General features: G+C 40.7%; 1 protein-coding gene across 1 annotated transcript in view; it reads left to right on the top strand.

Moving 5' to 3' along the window:
* The first annotated feature begins 4,724 nt into the window (after window positions 1-4,724).
* Window positions 4,725-20,004, top strand: part of LOC136773092 (neuropeptide SIFamide receptor-like) — a 33,662-nt gene continuing 18,382 nt past the window's right edge. Inside the window, exon 1 of the mRNA XM_066726480.1 lies at window positions 4,725-5,679. Within this exon, the coding sequence (XP_066582577.1) occupies window positions 5,160-5,679 (520 nt within the window). The 5' untranslated portion in view covers window positions 4,725-5,159. The remainder of the gene's footprint in view (window positions 5,680-20,004) is intronic.

Raw genomic sequence — 20,004 nt, 5'->3', positions numbered from 1 at the left:
GAGGCTGCAAGGCTGACCAACCAAGGTCAGCAAAGCCTTCGATTTTACCTTCGAGTCGTTCAAAGACACCTAGCCTAACCTGCAATTTAGATCAAGATGACTCCAATGTCCGGTTGAAAGGATGCACAGGGTCCAGGAATCCTCATCGTTGCGCAAACTTTCCTTGGTATTATAATATATATATATATATATATATATATATACCTCGTCATTGAACCTAGCTGGATTCTTGTTAAATGGCTGCTCGAAGAGCATAAATTTAATCAAATTTACAAAATATACGTTCTCTGCACCGTAGCCAACTGTATAGAATTCTGTAATTTATTAAGCGTTACAGCGCTTTTTCAGAAACATTCGACCTTAAAAATTCGCTTGCTCTTGTTTGGAAGTGTACTTTGAAGCACTTTGTTTTCCTAACTACGATTTTCAGGCAGGAAGCGATCGAAGGACACGGATAGAATTCTTTTGCAAAGGAAAGATTACAAGTTCCGGTTAATTTGTCGAAGAAATTCTTCAACAGAGAGGAATAGCCATCTCGAGAAAGTCCGAGATATCAAATAATAATTAAGCAGTGATTAAAATCCCATCGGTCCCAGGATGAGGTGGAGCTGCTGGAATTGGTATCGGTACAGGGTTTGTTACTCTCAAGGCTGCGCCAAGGCCTCATATACTGTCATGTCGACGCTGAGATTATCGACATTTTCGTTTCGACCGTTTCAACGCTCGAAAGCTGCGAAATGATGTATATAGAGCATCATAAGCGAGACGAAAGAGAAGAAGACACCATCCCCTTAACCTCGACCCTCGTGTAAGTAAAGAGAGCATCGTGCAATACCCACATAGGAAATCGGAGACCAGCCTACAGGATTGAACGCTCTAATGGCATCCTCCAGGGAGAAAAACTTCCAACATCCTCAATTTTACGACTTATTAAAATATCCAGTCTGCCGGGGTCAATGACCTCGCGAGAAACCATGCGTAATTTATTTTCCGATTTTTTGCCCCCAAACTCGAGAAAGGTAAGTTTCGTCATTGGCACGGCGAGGGGAGGAGGCTCTGCGTAAATATGAGCAGTTGTGAAAAGAGAGACTCTCGAAGAGGAGAAACGTATAACCGGAGGCGAGCACAAAACGCTAAATTCGGATGGACGAAATTCGTTTCGTCTGGCGAATCTCAAAAGTCAATGGATGAATCGACTCGAATCGACTTCGGACTCCCTTCGATACACAAAGCCAGCTAATTCACAAATTCAATAGATCGTGTTAAAGAGAAAAGTGTTCAATACTGGCGTACTTTGATCCTTTGCCTTATCTCGAATCTTAAACGATTAAAACTCGATTATTGGCTGGAGGGAAAAACTTGGAAAATGGAGCTTTGATCGGTTGCTCGGTAAAATTAAAAATTCTTCTACTTTCTTTGCTTCTAAGGATTCTCCGGACCTCGACTCAATGTCGAAAGAACCATGAATCTTGTCAAGGATTGCAAATAAATTCGTACCTATTAATCAAGTTTTTCTTCTTTTCCTCGAGAAAGAGGAAAATTATAACCCCTCCCTCCTCCTCCATAGAATTGTTCGTTTTTTACAGTAGTATAAAAACCTTTAATTCTCTTCTGGCGCTAAGCTGTTTATTTTTATTTCGTTGTTTACTTATAAAAACATTTTTATCGCTTTTTTCGGAGCAAGCGATTAGCTCGTACAAAGTAAACAGAATCGAAAGGGAGATACATGGGGTGAGAGAGACTTTATATTCGCGCTTTCTTCCTGATGGCGAAAGTTCACGAATGAACTCCGACGAGAGCTTCCTATCGGCCGACAATCTGCGGCTCGGTCTTATCTAGCGTGTATACTACACATGCACGCATATACAATCTTCCAAGTTGGCTCCCCGGAGTCCGTTTTAGCCAACTCTTCCGCGACTCTAGACCGAACGATCCCGATATACCCCACGATTTATTCACTCCATGAATACGATATCTTACAAATTTAGTCATACACACAAACACACATACATTTCCTTTCACTGGATTACGAAGGATTACCACCACGAAAATATATCATCCACGTTAACGCAATAACGCGAGATATAAATCACGTGGAATAAAAATATTTACGAATATACAACAAATATTCTTCCACTCAAGCTTAAACCTGGCAATAATCAAGAAGAGAAGGAGTGATGGATGGGAAAAATTGGTGATTTTCTAAAGTTGTTAACAAACTTGCTAATAATTGCATCACGATAAATCATCTATCTTTAAACACCCACTGGAGATGTACTAAAATATGACACAAAAAACAGTCAAGAAATTTATTCGTACAATTAGCGTTAACTATCGAGCAAAAACTGCATGGCTTTGAATCTCGTTTAATTAGAATGAGAAAGCCACTCGACTCGTTATAACGAGGTACTTTGGTGGACCGGAAGTAAGGCTGGGAGGAGGGGGGGGGGGGTGGTAGCTGGCTCCAGAGGTTTTTCATGTCGGAGCCAGTTATTATCCCGCGATCGAATCCCTTGTTCCTCGGGTCAAAACGGAAGCTGAAGGCTGAAACTGGCGATCGATAATCCAACGAGCACGTGCTTGCCAATGTTTCCTAGGGAAAATAATAGCCTGCAATGCAGGGGTGAGCAGTGGAATATAAAGGCAGGCGAAAGAAGCTCCCTGATGAGGGAGACTGATGGATAATCTGCAAAATCGATTTTAATATATAGAAATTTAGCCAATCGATTCATCGTGTTCCGCGCGATAAATCAGCTCTGCTCGAACGGGGCATCGCAGACCGGTGTCTGTCTGCTTCCTTTTCTCTCGCACCTCATCGTCTCCTGCACGGAGAGAAACTTTGAAATTTATCTCTGTTCGTGCGCGCATCAAGTTTCTTAGCGAGGCAGCGACGCGACGCCGCCGACGACCACTTTTATCTTTTCTTGCTCTCTTTTATTCATGAGAAGACGATATGGACGTCTCTAAACTCCTTTATGTATTTAAGGAAAAATGTTTGCCTGTTCAGGAATCGTTCGCTTTGGATGAAATAAAATAAATGAATGAGCCAATGCTATATGCTCTGTGCAAAAGACTTCCGCTCTGCGACAGGAAATATTTGCATCTCTGCTTTTCACTTATTTATATATATATATATATATATATGTACACGCTGGACATAAAAGTTTTACGATCAATTGGGTTTATGTTGATTTTCGAAATTTACAATTTTTTCAGTAATTGTAGAAACTGTTTTAATTAAGAGTTATATATATATATATATATATGTATAAATAGGGAGACTTTTATCAATATACTAGTTGTACATAGAAACGTTCGATCAATCAGATATAGCAGTATATACCTATACAGTATATGAATGATTTACATAGTTTAAATTGAACTTTTGCTCCACTAACGGAAATAAACAAATTCACAAATAGATCGACGAAGGCGGAAGGCTTTGCAGTGCGCTGTGATTGGATGAGATGAGATTTAAAGGTGTGTCCTTCTTCGCCCTTTATATAGAAACGTCGAACCTTAACTTACAGATTTATGTCAGGCTAGTCTCTCCTAATTATTCCGTCTCACGGTTTATTGCTTTTCGATGTATAAACGACCTGCTTGAAATATTTCTCGATGCGAGACGCTTCTTGTTTGACCAGATGCTCAAATATAATTTATACGTCGCTATGCTTTCTCTCAGTCGTATTATCGACTAATGGAAGAATTAACAATGTTTGTCCGTTTCACATTGATTTAACAAGATCGAGAAGATGAACAACAATGAATTCGCCTTGAAATTACATTTAGCCTAAAAACATTCGGCTATATTCTATAAGATACCAAAGAAACTGCGTAAATCAAATCGTATCATGTGAGCAAAACTTGTACTTTAAATTCTTCTATAAATTAACTTACGTAATTCTAAAGACACGAGGCGAACATCTCAATTAAATATCCAACGTGTACGAATTTCTTATCTCGAGAAAATAACGTTTTTACGAACATAAAAAAGAGACAAAAAAACTGCTATATTTTCTTGAATTCCAGGAGACTGTAATAACTTTAATGAATCATTTGAGTTACGTATATCGTAAAGAAAGAATGAAGAATCTCGAATGGTAGTATATACATATAACAAATGAAGATTTTATTTCAGATGAGAAATTTGTACCTAAAGGGAAGTTTTGGAGTTCTGTTTGGGGAGGATGGAGAGGATGATGAAGGGAGAAGCGGGAGGAGGGGGAGGGGGTGGGGGATCGAAAGGGAGTCTAGTTGGTCGTGAGAGTCGATATTATAACGAGAAGAAGACCGGACAGGTTGGGGGAACCGTGAAAAGCCTCTCCTCGTCTCTGCTCTCCTCCCCAACCCTTCCAGAGCTACCCAGACGGTACACCCCCACTCACACAAAGCGAGTACCAACGAAACATGGCACGCGGTGCATGTGCCGTGGGCAACGCTTGCGCAGACGTTGAGTTTTGCCAGACAGCTCGCCGCTTCGGGTGCATCTCACGCCAGTTCGCGGTCGTCCTTTAAAGCAGGCTCATTAGTCGCTGAGCATCCGGCTGCGAAATTTTCCTATTAAAGAGAGAAACTCGAAAAGCAAAAAAGAAAATAAATAAAATAGAGTGAAGGAAGGAGAAAGGTCGAAGGAAACAGGGGTGCGAGGGGGGAGAGAGAAAGGGGTGGAAAGTAGAGAAGATCGAGCATTTTAGAGTCGCATCTCCATTTACCGTATACACAATACATAAACACATATATATATATATATATAATACATGTCGTGAGAGAACGAATGAGGCGAAACATTCTCAGTGTGTCAGGGGAAGTCGTAGAAGAAGAAGAAGAAGAAGAAGAGGAGGAGGAGGAAGCGTTGATAGAAGAAGTTGATGGCCGGTTTCCGTCCGCGGCTGGCTGTCGCATCGGCCGAGATACAGCAGGGAGGTCATCGACGCCGTCACGCTCCGGGAACTTGAGCTCCCTGCGGGCGTAACCCCTTCCAACGTTGCAGCGTCTACCGGAAACTTCCCTGTTTAGCAGAATTTCCTGCGAAAGCCAAAAGTAAGTAAGAATTTTCTGCAGAGTAAATTCTGTATTTTCGACAAAATGGCGAGGATCGCCGTTCTGTGAGGGGGGAGAAGCAGTTGAGAGAGGAAAAAATTGGTGCAAAGTTTCCGATGCTGCAACCACCGTCCCCGCTGTTGGAGATGGCGTCTCTACGCCTCCCGGACTCCGAGGAGTTCGACGTTGAGACTCGTCGGCGTGGAAACGTGGAGAGTCTGGCTGCCTCCAGTGCAGCACCACCCGGGGGTGGGAATGGTCTTCTCCAGATGAAAAATGACCTTGGGGACTATCTAAACAGCCTCCTCACGGAGGCCATCGCCAGTAGCCCCAGGGCGACCCTGGACGACAACGCTGGACTGTTCAACGCCAGCAAGGCCAATATATCCGTCGTACCCGAACCAGTACCTGATAGACTCTACAGGCATAGTATGGCCATGTCCGCACTCTACTGTGTCGCCTACGTCCTCGTGTTCGTCGTCGGCCTTATCGGTAACAGTTTCGTCATCGCCGTCGTGTATCGTTCACCGCGAATGAGGACCGTCACGAACTTCTTCATCGTGAACTTGGCTGTGGCCGATGTCCTCGTTATTGTATTTTGCTTGCCGGCTACGTTGATGAGCAACATCTTTGTGCGTAAGTATATAGATATATTTCTATATTCTCTGCTTTGTTTTTTTTGCTACATGGACAAAGTCTGTGAAGAGATTCTCCTGTAATTTTCATTTATCTTCGGAGAGTCCATATAAAGATATTATAATATATTGCTTGAGAATTGTTTGGAATTTTGATCCATTTGATTTATATAGAAAAGGTAGTAATTATGCATTCATTGTTGTTATCGAGTTAAATGAATTTTGGTATAATATTCTCTATAATATACAGGAAGCGTACAATTGAAATATTATAGAAATTCTCAAGGCTATCGTTTCTTGGCGAACACTAGCTAATTTGTAATCGAAGCCAGTACTATCTTGTCCTTCCAAGGTCACGGTGGATCCAGCACGTGAGATATTGGGATGAGCGACGCAGCTGCTGCCTTCTTGGTCGTTTGAGAAAAAGTGTCGCGCAGCTTTCCAAGTCGCACGATTGCAATATCGCGGAACGATCGCGAAGCTATTGCAGCTTACGGTCCATTTGTCGACGATTTGTCTTCGGCTCGTATCTTTCTAGTGCTACGCGGAAGTGTTCCTCTGCTCGCAACCCTTGCCACTCGAGGATCGATTCGCGGCGCCCCCCGCTTTCTCCATTCACGCTTGATTACACGCCAGATTCGCCAGCTCGTCGAGTCCCTCGTACAAAAACTACGACTTTTTTCAATTCCGTAATCAACGCCGTGTGTAAACCAATTAATTTAAAATATTTCTTTCTCGAGAATACCGCGACCCGTATCTCCTCCTCCGCGATGCGGTTATTAGAATTGAATAATTCTCCGATTAAAAGAAACAACGACAAAAATCATAAACTATGTAACAATCGAGTCCCGCCGATCCTATAGCTCTGTTATTGTTTTCAGAGAGAATTTGTCGAACCTTCGTTCATCCGCTGGATGGTGATACAAGGGTAAAAGAAATTTTTCGTTCATTGTGCAGTAATCTTGGAAAGTTCCGCAATGTAATAGTTACGTGATATAGTAACGATCTATAAAATTGGACCATAAAAGAGAACTTTACGAGCGTTACACCTTTATGAAGATTTTCTCCCTCCCATCTGTTTATCTATCTATCCTAATAATGACAAAAAATCATAAATATATATTTCCAAAGTTGTAACAACTTTTTAACTGGTCATCGCGAGAAAACGTGTTTTGGAAATATAAATTCTCGCCGGAGATTACGCTTTATTATATATGTAAGTCGAGACGAAGATCGAGTACTTAAAGCGAGTAAATAGTATTATTGGAGTGGGCGTGAAGGATGGTGGTATTTAGTTTATCTGAGAGCCGTTCGCATGTAAATTGGATTTTCATATATTTCACGAATAAGCGGAATGAATGGAGGAATAAATCATGGAGGATCAATGAACAGTGGGCGCTTTGTCCGGAAAACAAAAATGTGCGCTTTGGGGATCAACGGCGCAGAATAAAAGGAGCAGTTTGGATTCGCTTTGAGGGGTGACCGTGCGTGGCACAGGCCGCTTTCATGCAACTAATTTTGTGCGTGGAATTTTTGCCAACTTTGGTCAATTTCTGTCCGAATCGAGAAAACACGACCCTGAGAATCTCCAGACGTGTTTTTCTCCGCTCGCATATCTAATTGTCCTGTATGCGCGGTTAAGCGGTACTATATACGTCGAGAAACAAGTATGCATAGACACATGCACACGCTGAAAGCTCGCAATTCCTCAAAACGAGTGCAACTGTTACCGATCCTCCGTTGTTTGCAGGCTCGTACATGCATCAACCATTCAGCGAGAACAAAGACTGAGTATCATTGCCGTTCCTTATAGCACACATCCCCCCACCCCCCTTCCCTCATCATTCTGGCGTCCCGTTTAAACTCAAAGCAAATCGACGAATGTCTTTGTTTACACCTAAATTAACATATGAAATCATCCGGTATTTAAAAAACGAACAGATCGATAAGTTAAATAATAAAAGCTATATGCTATATATAGTTTATTATATCGCGTACATTAAATTTCTTATCTTCCTCTTCGTATTTTCTGCGCCCTCCACTCTTCAGTCTGTCCTCTTTCCTCGTAGATCACTGCTTAAACGCCTTTATTTCAAATTTTATCTCGTTGTCATAAATTCTAGCCATCAATTCAAGATGGAAATTATACTGGAATAGAGCGTAGGAATGCTCGTGTACTACATGAAAGTATGCGAAATGTGTAACGAATTTCGGTGCTGGCATTCTCTATTTACCGATACAGCTTCGTCAGTTACTTCAGCTGATTTAACAAGCGTTGACATGCTGCAGTGTTTGCTCACTAAATAATCTTGTTATTCCATTTTCTTTTCGCATGAAATTGAATATTTTGAAAATGAGGCAATGAGACTGTGCTTTGTACGTACACTAGCATACGTGTCTCGCAGAAGAGCAGTTTAATTCATATTCAATTTTTAATAAATATCTGTAATAGACGTCTGTGAATGTTTCGTATTCAATTGGAATCCAAAGAAATTTCAAACGTGTGCTTCTTTCAGTCTAATCGCGAGAGAGAGAGAGAGAGAGAGAAAAGTTAACTTTTACAACGCCTGAGGATAAACACCTTGATTACGTTTCATGTTCATGTATCCTCCCTTTGTTCCAGATTAACACGAAACGAAGCTATATTACTCAGTGTCCAATCATCCCACGTTATGTAAAAATAGACCATAACGAACAATCATTTTCATTCGTATTTCTTTGTTAACCCGATTGCATTCGTGGCGAATATTTTGGTGAGAGAGTTGCTGGTGAATTCTTGAACTTTCACGACAAAATTTGCGCCTGCCATAAACCAGGCTAGATTGGATCTGGTGTCTAGCACGAATTTAGGTTCAAGGTTTACTTCAGTTTCAGAAAGGTGTCAGAGATAACTGTTTCATCCGTGTATTATTATATCTACGATAACGATCAAATCGCCAGTTTTATCTAAAGACGTGTCTCCTTTGTGGAGCAAATTTGCCGAAATAATTCAGGACAGTAAACTATAAATCAATTTTCTAGATTGATGGACAGTGTGGGTAAACAATTGCGAACGCATTAAATGGGATCATCCATTAAAGGTCTAATAACGATAAACGTCCATATTGACGTTAATGGAGGGGAAATTAATCGTAGTAAAAATTTTAAATCTATGAGGGATTTGAGCGCGAGGGATTGAAAGAGAAAAAAGGTGCAATTAAAAAAATAAGGAAGAAAATAGAGGACCACGAAGGACGGTCCCTTGGGACGAGTCAAATTACAAATGTAAAAAAAGGTGTGGATGGGATGGTGGGATATAGGTGGGAGATATAATTTGGCGTCTCTAACAGAATTTGGCTAACTGCGTATCGAGGGAAATCGGGGCAAACGAGCTACTGGCTGCATTTTCCTGGACACAATGTAAATGTTCAAACCGAGTATATCGGATCCATAGTAAATGGCGATTCGTCGTGTATGCAGGAGAAGATAGTATAAAAAAAATCATTAAACTACAAGAGACCTGAATGGCTGTTCTAGACACGATCAGCCCCGATAAAAAATTCACACACTTGCACACAGAGACAGAGAGACAGACATCGAGGAACACTATGGAATATATCCTTCCAAGGTCGGATCAAGGCTAAACGAGTGCTACCAATTAATGTTGAATAGAAGCTGATGGGATTTTGGCTGTAGGATTCTTTTGGATCTGGGAATATTCAAGGCTGTAGCTTCATGATCGTTTATATACATTTTGCATGAAAGCGTGTCTGTACACGTTCTCGTTCCTCGCCTTCCCGTTTGTTTGCTTTAAGATGGAAATTGGCAGCGATCTCGGGATTCTGGATTAACGACATGGTAAATCGAATTACGTCGCTTATACGGTCGATCAATTTGCCTTCATCGTCTCATATCCTTTCCATTATTCTCATGGGAGCATTTTTGGCCAGCAACCCACGCGACGATAACCCCTGTAGGTTCAACCTCACCTCGCGTTTGCTCGCGGTCGCTCCAGCTCGTCCAGCGAGCAAAACGACTTTCAGCTAACATGCTAAATGCATGAAACGATCAACCTTTCAAATATTTACCGCCCGACAAATTCGACCTGATTCGCGCGTTCCACCCGTCAGCTTTAACCTTGCGGTCGAGTCGATGCCCTGCTTGAAATCCTGCTGACTTATTACATTTTTACATCGGGAAATGGCCAGGTAGTACAAGCAATCCTTTACCCTTACACTCTGTTTCATTTCTCAAATTACTACGACTGAGCAACTTTGTAATATGGTATAACTACTGTCGTTGTAAATTTATATTTTTAATTTTACTATAATAATTTTGTAGTTATACAACTGTTAAATTATTATCCTTTCGTATTTTCATGTAACAACGACAATCGTAGATTACAAAGTCACCCAGGATCGTTGTAATTTTGTAGAAAAAAGTTTTACAGTGTACTTCGACTAATGTAAATCTCAATTTGTTCGTTACAACGAACGATTGAGTTGTAGAAACGCAGCTATAATGCCGCTCGATTAGATTCGTTTAAATACACTCCGAAGCGACTCTGGAGTATCGAAGGGTCAAGGTTGTATCAAGACTTTATTGGAAACATCAAACACATTTCTCGTTTATTCATCATCTACTTTGTGTGTGTACGATTTAAAAGGGCCTTTAAAGAATTATTTTTCCAAGTTTTCCAGTAAAGTCCAGTATAAGTATATACGTATATATATTTCGTATCGAAGCGAGTTACAAATTGTTCTAATAAAGTGCAGCGAGAGTAATGTGTTGGTCTCTCATTAATCAAGGCCACTGCCAAAGTACAGGCTTTAGATTTAAGGGTCTGGTGAGACCAGCCGGTAAATCAGTCCGGCACGGAAATCGAGTCGGTAGTAAAATTCATTCGTTCACACCGAGAGACACTAATGCATCGAGAAGAATAGTCTTCTTGAAAGAAATATGCTCAACGCGATGGCCCTTATATATATATATATATATATATATATAGACAACATATTAAATTTTAACCCTTAGCGATGACCCTCGATGCAAATTTTGTTGCACCTACCCTAGGTTCGACCTACTTGAAAGCTCGCGTTTCTCGTCCACGGTTTCCCGATCTTTATACATATATGTATATATATATATATATATACTTCACCATACCGTTGTTCTATTTTTGCAGCGATGACGGAAGCTAAGGCGTTTTTCCTTTTCAATTGGAAAGCTTTAATTGTCTATTCAAGCAGGTCTGGCTAAGTGCAGTCACGAGGGAGTGCACAGAGACGTGACTGCATCGTGATGTGATACCGCGTGACTCGCAACGTTTCGACAAATTTTCAATGGAAATGTTGCATATGTATATTAATTGAATATTAGTCTGGATTAAGATCGAGTAAGGTCGTTGGAGCCTAACGTTTTAGCAGGATGCATATGTTATATGTTGAAAAGGAGGAATATGAGGATAAATAAAAAACGAATGCGAGCGATTACGTTAGGAGAGGAGGTTAAGAGTATAGGTAGGGTGGATTCGGTGCAGGTGTGGCTGTACTACTTCCTATTCTAGGTCGTAGCTTATAAGCAGCGCTCGCACACACTTCTACTGGCAATATCGAGCACGCTGCACGGGGTGAATGCCCAAGGATGACCGCATCTCGCACCCTCCCACGGTCTTAATATCTAACAATTCACCACGTTAAATTATATCGATTTCCAACTTGATTCTTCATTCATCATCCTCCTCTATCCTTTTCGAGCCATGTAAACACATACATACACGCGACGTTACTTATTAACCGGGCAAAATTCGGCAAGACTAATAATTTAGGCTATATATAGTTTTTGATTCCCTACTTATCCAAGTGTATAAAGCTCTATTGATCAGAGGACTTGCCAGAATCACGCTGATTAGGGAATACAAGCACTTAAGTATGCATGTATGTGTCAAATCTGAAGCACGCTTCATGTGTATTGTATACTCTCTCGACTAACTGCTCAACGAACCACTTTACCACTTGACGTCTGAACTTGATTCACGCTGCCCTTGATATTACACGAATATCTCTGTAATCAACCATATGTTGCTCTGTTTGCACGTTTGCTTATATGTATGAAAATTGAGTGTATTTTTGTAACCTTGTCAATGTAGAGTTACCCACTCGTGTTACCAAAAATTCGACAGATGGTTCAGAGGAAACGTGTGAAGATTTTTATATAGAATTGTTGTAGGAGTAAACGTGATAATAGAATATGTATTACACTCTATAAAAGTATGTTGTTTTCTGGAGAAAGAAAGTAGTATAGCTAATTTTGTAAAGTTTGCTTTATATATTCTTATAGCTAGACTTTTTCTATTATTATAACTAGCTATGAGAGCCTAGAAGTAAAAGTTAATAAATGCAATTTTCTTCATCTGCCAAACTATAAAAAATGTAATGAATCCAGTTTTTAGTAACAATTCATGTGTGTGAATTAAAATTTAATAATTTTAAATAAAAAATGTCCAGAGATACAGCCTTCTTAGAACAACGCTATAAAGGGAATAATATAATTATCGTTTCAAAAATCTAATATCTTTATTAAATTCCATTGCCTTGACAGTATTCTAAATTCGAGCATCATGTATTCCTTTGGTTTTCGCTGCCACTGCTCGTAAAACGTTTTGCACTCCACAGCTGGAAACGTTCATCGAGGCGTGTCTTACTCGAACGCCAAGCATACTTCAGTTGTTTCTGATTTCACGGTCGAAACTTGTACCGAATAACGCACAACGTCGCGAGCAGCAATTCCTATGTTAGCATAGGACAAATTATAGTAAACCTCTTTTGACATTTGCTAGTGTCAGCAAATTCCATAACTAATTAATTTCTTCTCGTTATACCAAAAACTCTGTCAATGAGATTTATCGTTTGAATATCGTTGACTCTTCATTAATGTATCAATCCAATATCGGATTGGTCGTTCGTTCCAATGTTCAGTGGGTGTCGTAGCATCTGGTAGTTTTTTCAGGTGAAATGCGAGGCTGCCATGTGAAGACAACTGGTGCCTGTTTTATGTGCACGAGAGCTTGAGACAAACCGTTGGTAATTGGAGTCCCATTGTTATTGGTAAAATACGTCAGTTTGCGTCGATCTTCATATTGTTACGACAACGAGCGTCGGTATCTTCCGAGCAGATCGTACAATAAAGAGGATGAAAAATATCGTCGAATATCTGCGCGCACCCAGTTTAATGGGTCAGATATTCAACGAGGAATGGAAGCCTAGACACACTTTAGATATCAGCCGATCATTGGGAATCAATCATAGAAGACCTAAGGAGAAATTTGTCCTTCGCCGAGTCGAAGAAGTCGGCCGGTGTTCCGATTCCTCAAGCTCGTCCTTGGACCGGGACAGCAACGGGTCATCGCACATGAACAAATCTCACCCTTTCTCGCCTAACGATCCAATGAACCATGTTTAATATGCTGCTGTAAAAATATGAATATAAACAAGTTTTATCTTAAAAAATATACATATACAAAATTATTCAGATGGGAATAATCTTGTAGGTTTTAGGATTATATCGGGAATCAGTCTTGAGCCATTTTTATTGCCATGCAGTGTTCGGATTCCTCAATCTCGTCCTTGAGTCGGAACAGCAATGGTCATTTCTTACATGAAAAAACCTCACAATTACTTATTTAACGATCCAATGAACTATGTATAATACGATGCTGTAAAAAGATGCGTGTGAACAAGTTTTACCTTAAAAAAGTGTAAAAACTTATTCAGGTGGAAATAATATTGTTGTGTTAGTATTATATCGAGAACCAATCGCAAAGTCCTTTCTGACAGTGCTTCATAATGATTCTTGTGCTTGGACAAAAACAGTAATTGATCATTTTAAATGAAAAAATATCTCACCCTCTTTAGCTAACGATCAAATGAACAACGTGCAAAATAATAATATAAAAATCTACGCATAAACAAATTCTATCTCAAACGAGTGTAAAAAATGATTGAGGTATAGAATAATCTTGTAGGTTTTGGGAGTATATCGAGGATCAATCATGAGAGTCCTTTCTGCTGGTGTTCCGATTTCGCGAGATGCCCTTGAGGCTCGGTATAAGCAGGAGGGGGATATTACACATTAAAAATTCTCGTACCTAGTCTTTCGATGTATTATAGGTTGCAGCGCTTGCATTGGGTAGCGAGAGGGTGGGCCGAGCTTACGAACGGGGGGTGTGATCGGCCGATGTAGGTCAAGCGAGAGTGTTGGCCCCTCTTGCCTTGACACGAATACAGGTTATGCTGCTCTCCTGCTTTGGCCCAGGTTAACTTTGCCTCGCATCGAACCGCCTAAGAGGTGGATAGACGCGTGAGAACATCCTCTTCAGCTTTCGGCCTTTTCCAGCAGGTGGATGTTGCCTGGAAAATACGGAAGCTTCGGTTCGATCGATGCAACTTTCTTGACATTCCAAGACGAGAACTGCGCGATGGGCCGATCGAAAGAAAGTCTTATTAGGTCGCTAGGCTTTTTCGCGGCCCGTCGTTCTCAGGTAAACTCGCAGTCGGCCTGGTGACCACCTCCAACTCCACCAACCCCATCAACTGGGACGCTGACCCAGTTAGCTTACCTAGAGACGCAGTGTGCTAACACACACCACCCCCTCCAACATTTATACAGCTGCAAACCCTTCTGGCCGTGCAACCTCCACCAGATATCCCTGTACACACTCACCCCCCCCCCCCCTCCGACCTGATCCCAACACGCAATGCTACCTTACAATATCCCATATCCTGATTCAATCGTCGGTCTTCTCATTTTCCTGTGTGTACGTTGACAAAACTCATACTTTATACTTCCCATTGTAATTGGGCTATGCGATATTTCGAGCCTTGCTGTAAATTTTGTAAAAATCCTTGTATCACTTTTGTAACTTTCATAAATCGCCTAAACTATGCAGTTTGCTTTAAACACATGCACAGGGCGGTTGATTTAGACATGCGACGCCAAACAACAAAATGTTGGGATATAAAAGTTTATAAAAAGTTTCAATAAATTTTGTGGGTATTATTATTATCGATCAGAGTTATGTCAATGTAATTAAATATCTATTGTGTCGTTTCTGCTTTGGGAAAGGGATGGACTTATGTGCACAGAACGAACTTTTGGATAACAGAGTGGAGCAGACCTCGAAACGTCCTTGCACTGCCTTAAAATCATATCCACCTGTTTGCTAATATATATATATATATATATATATATATATATATATATATAATCGAGCGTCCTGCTTTCTTCCAGTTTCGATCACAGGAAATCCAAAGTTTTAGGTCAGATCTTGATACGATTCGTTGATGCTACTGAAAGATCCAGCAAAATTCGTAGTAAAGGTTGATTTCTTCTGGTACGGTGTTTCGGAAGCTTGGTGTCGATTCGATATAAAGTCGAATGGTTCAAGGAAGTCGAGACAGGTCGAGCAGGTAACCTGACAAACGGAATAGAGCTGGCAGACAGAGACGTGGCCCAGTTTGGACTCGGTTCGTCCAAGGTCACACCCTTTGAGAAGATAATTACGTATTTAGGTCGGACAGGCAAATGGATATTTTCTCGGTTCGCGAGTGTCTTATAGATATGGTATATGCTATATCACCGACGAATATATTTTATACGATGGGTGCAGCTAATAATGTAATTAATGAAAATTGACTTATGAGCTTCGCACCTCGAAGGACGAGCTTGCGGTGCTTTGATTTGGTATTTCAGAATGTGGAATGATCGATGTCCGACCCTCTCCTCCTAGCTGGACGACCCACGGCCCCTGGCGGTTTTCACTCAAGGTTTTACTGTGGTATAGTGGTCCAACCCGGTTGAAACACGACCTCGAGCCACGAGCCTCTAATTCATGTTTCTACGAATACTTTTCCAAACTCTGCTTGCTGTTGAACAAGAACAAATTTTCGGATCAATTTTATAATGTTTTTACGAGCTGCTCGACCGTACAATAAATTATTGCTTAATGCAAGTATTTAGTTTAGATTATTGATTCTGAGAAACAATTATCAGTGAGTCTTCTATTCTTTTCTAAATTCTGCTTGATGTTAAACAAGAATAAATTTAAATAATTTTTATAACATTCTTTGTACGAGATGTTTAACTGTATAACAAATTATTAGTTATTGCAAATATTCGGTTCAGATTATTGATTCTGGGAAATATTTATTAGTGGCTCTTCTGCCTCGATCGTCTATTCGGTTATCTCGAAGCGAATGTGATTTTAGCCTCATCAATTTCGGGGCACGGGAATAGTATGGCGTCCCAGGCCACAGCCTCTATAACCGACATCCTCGTTGCTATTATCCAAGGCTCTAGGTCGAAATTCACCCCCGATTGCTTAACCAATGGATGACATAAATCTCTAAGCATGCAGTCCACTCAAATGCTTATACAGATACCTTGAAATCCGTTAATGGCAATTATATCCCGAAAATAAATCCATCTCACCGAAGAGAACACGTACACACAAGGGGACACAGACTAGAGTTCCGCCACGATCGATTTAATTCCAAGAAATTTTTTATTGTGCAGATCCAATTTTAGCCGTTCCGGAAAACTCTGCTGGAATTGTATTGTTCGTGATATTAAAATCGTTCGATGTCGATAAATGTGGAGTTGGTCGGAACGGTGTACTTTATTCCATAGCAAAACTGCACAAGATAATCTACGATGTCGATGAGAGTATTAAAATATTCATGAACGCGGAATCACGACTTGATGCGAACGGTTGCGCCGGTGCATAAATAAATAAAATTTTGTCATTTCGTAAAAAAATAGAAAACAAAAAACGTGAAGAAGAGAGGAAGAAGGAACGAGGTGTGTGTTCTCTTGTGTGCGTGTGTGTGAAATTTGAGATGAAGTTCGATGGTATAATTTTGGTGGAAATTACTGGACAAATGGGAGAATAGGTGGAATGTTGTAAGAGTCACTACGTGGACAGTAATTTGTGGATTGGATGGGGACTTTTAATGGAACTGTCAACGCTTCGTGGTCATCTATGATGGGTAAACGTTGAAGCCCCAAGGGATAGATACGATATCTCCGCGGAACTGGATTGAAAGTCACTTGGGTTGTGTGGAAAAAGGGGTAGAGGCCAGTGGGACGCTACACCTGTACAGTACTGGTATTCGGGTCATGCATCTCGGCCACTTGTACTAGGTCAGTACTTCCCTCGTCCCGTGCCATCTCCCCCCGTCTCCCCCCTCCCCATCTCCCGCCCTCTGACCCCATCCCCATTCGACCCGATAAACCCGCCGCCCAGACACCTGCAGCCACCAACGACTCTTTTCTAGGTCACGCTTCAAAAATCCATGGCGCCCATACCTGTTTGCCCCGATTAGCGAAATACTCCGTGTGTATCTATACATACCATTTCGAATTTCGGGAGTAAACAGACGCAAAGAGAAAATGCGAGCGGGAAAGAATAATTCGTCGATATAAATTCTCCGGATAATTCTGAAATATCATCATCCCCTGATAGCGAATGATAAGCAGTGGATTCCCGATATTCGACGATGGAATTGAAAATGGTGATATTTTTACGAGGTGGTTTTTTATTGACTGCAATGGAGCGTAAATTGTAGAATTTGAGTGGGGTAGCAAGGGGGATGCACCTGGTAGCTGATGGATAAGCGCCGTCCTGGGAGGGGTTGGAATCCGAGACCTTGAAGGTATTCGAAACCGGAGCAGTGTCCCCGTAGGAAGGTAGAGCGCAGGCGCGTCTACGGCGAGGAGCAGAGCAAGTCGAGTCGAGTTGGCCTAGATCGGGGCTGCTTACTGAGCGCTGCTCAGCGCTAACAGTGAACTCGTCTTACTCGCAGTATTCGCCTTTACTCGTCATTGTCCCCGGCGAATCTAGAACAGAAAATGCTTGATTCCCTGGAGAGAGAGAGAGAGAGAGAGAGGATGATCCTTCATTATTCATAGAGAATTTCGTATAAATACCGTCTGATAGGACGCAGGAAGTATCGTGTTTTATATATTATATGTATATATAGTATACGTTATACTCGCGCGTCTCGCTACAGGCATCGTACTCCCCCCCCCCCCCATCCTCCTCCACCTCTCTTTCTCCCCCTTTAGCAATTATCTATAATTTTTACATTTTAATAGAGCAATCAGCTCCCCCTATGTGCCCACGCGTGAACCTGGCAAAACTAGAAATTAATAGATTTCATCTGGCACACTTTCGTCTCTTCCCAACACTTGGGCTTAATTAAAGTCTGCAATAATTACATACCTGCTGTGTACCGCACGTAAGCTGCTGATGAGAAAAACCAATATTGGCTGGAATGTATCGCTGATTCTCGCATCTGAACAAAAATAGTGATCGTATCTTCGTTAAAAACTTAATTCGACAGGGGAAACTTTTAGATTCGCCATCGAACGGTTTTTGCCAAAAGCAAATAATCAATTTATTGCTTTACATAATACGAGGAGTGACTCGAGTAGTAAAACCTTGACACAACAATTTTTGTTTTATTCTGCTATAAATAAAGTATGTTACACTGCACTAGTCATGGGGGAGGAAATTGTATTTTTCGTTAGGATTTCTGGTAGAATCGAAGGATAGGAATCTGCAGTGGTGTAAAGTATTTGTCGTTAATTCTTTTAACATAATTCACACTGCTGCGCACAATATTGATATCGCACACTACCTTGACATAATTTATCGTTTCGAAAAAATCCTCTCCTCTATATATGTGTCACGTGCTTTTCATAACGCTGGGATGCGTATCCCCTTTGCGTTACAGTTACAGCTGTTTCGCTACCGCTTTGTGTACCGATTAAGGCCATAGATCCTATTTGTTAAATAATTCAATCGTCAGCGCACAATGTTCAGTGAAATTAATTTAAGCGATTGTTGGATAATGCATCGGGTAACTCAAGGTGTAACTGACAACGTTTAAGAGCAGCCCAGAGGCGAATTTCGCTATAGGCATCAATTAAATCCCTAACAGCTGTTCAAGGTTTTTACGAGCTAATTAATATTTCGTGATATCGATTACCTTTACGCGTTACGAGTGACCAAGGTGGATGATATTGTGGAACTTTAATGCGAGCATAAGTTTCGTACGTACACTTGTAATTTCGTCGTATACATATAACTTGTATGGAATACCGATTGAACTCTCCTTTATCTATAACAACCCTCCATTCTGCAAAGGAGTGGTTATACACAGAGAGTGTAACTTTATTGCACCCCACAATACGTCAACTAGTAAAATTCTTTTATCTCTGTGGGGACATGAATTTTTATCAAGAGGCATTTTAGAAATTCTGTTCTACCGAGATTCTTAAGGTGGAATGTAAAAATTTGATGTTTTTAACAGTTACGAAGGTAAATGAATTTTTACCATCAAATTCTGGGACGAATTAAAGTAAACATTCTGATGTATAAAGAACCACATATATGGCATACCAATTTCATTTTTGATACTCCCTCTCATTCGCCTTATCGATTTCAAGAGCCAGAGAGGCTTATATATACATATACCATGTTAAATTCCAAATTTCTCTCAAGTATATACTAAGAGAGTATATACACCTATACCGAACCCGAATAAAAGCCACCGAGCGATTAATTCTCGAAAATAGGAATAAAAGCTGTTCTGCTGCTCTCGTAAATATAGGCTATTAAAAAAGAGTGTTTTAACGAAACATTACGAATACGATCTTTTTACGACAGTTAAAGACAGCTACGGAGAGATTTATTTTAGGCTATATACAAGTGATTCGAACATTTTTATTCAGTATCTTTCCCACGTTGTATTTTCTTGAAAATCAGTTTAATCTTTAAAGTATCATTGTGATGTAGATATTTCTTGAAAGTCAGGCATTTCGTCCAATATGCATTCTCTACTTCTAAGGTAGCTTTTTGGAGAATATTCTTACTTTTTGCATCATTAAAGTGCCGAAGGAGACTCATGACCTTAGAAACAGAGCTCTTGTAATACGTTGCAGAGGCACGCTCGTCTTTGTACAGTACTTTGTACATATACCGGTGAGGTGCTTCCTAGACAGTCACGTACGTATCAGAAATTGAGAAACGGTGGAAGACAAACGCTTAGAAACGTACGAGCTCCACGTCATTATTACTGCCTGGCTGTGGTGTGGTGTAGCGCCGCTAGGCATCGCAATGGTTTCTCGCGAAATAAAAACGGCTATGAGCCGCCAGGCTACAACTCGAATGATAACGACTACCGCAGCACGTAGAATCAAATCGAATGGGTATAATACGGTTGTGGAATCTTAATTTAAGATTATTATATTAGCAGTAAATGATTTTTAATTCTATTAATTAAGG

Source organism: Prorops nasuta, unplaced genomic scaffold (assembly GCF_024137725.1).
Source record: "Prorops nasuta isolate Cenicafe-Biocafe unplaced genomic scaffold, Cenicafe_Pnas_1.2 PNAS00004, whole genome shotgun sequence".
NCBI classification, from domain to species: Eukaryota; Metazoa; Arthropoda; class Insecta; order Hymenoptera; family Bethylidae; genus Prorops; species Prorops nasuta.
The sequence above is the reverse complement of the archived record's forward strand: the minus strand, read 5'-3'. Positions and strand labels throughout refer to the sequence as shown.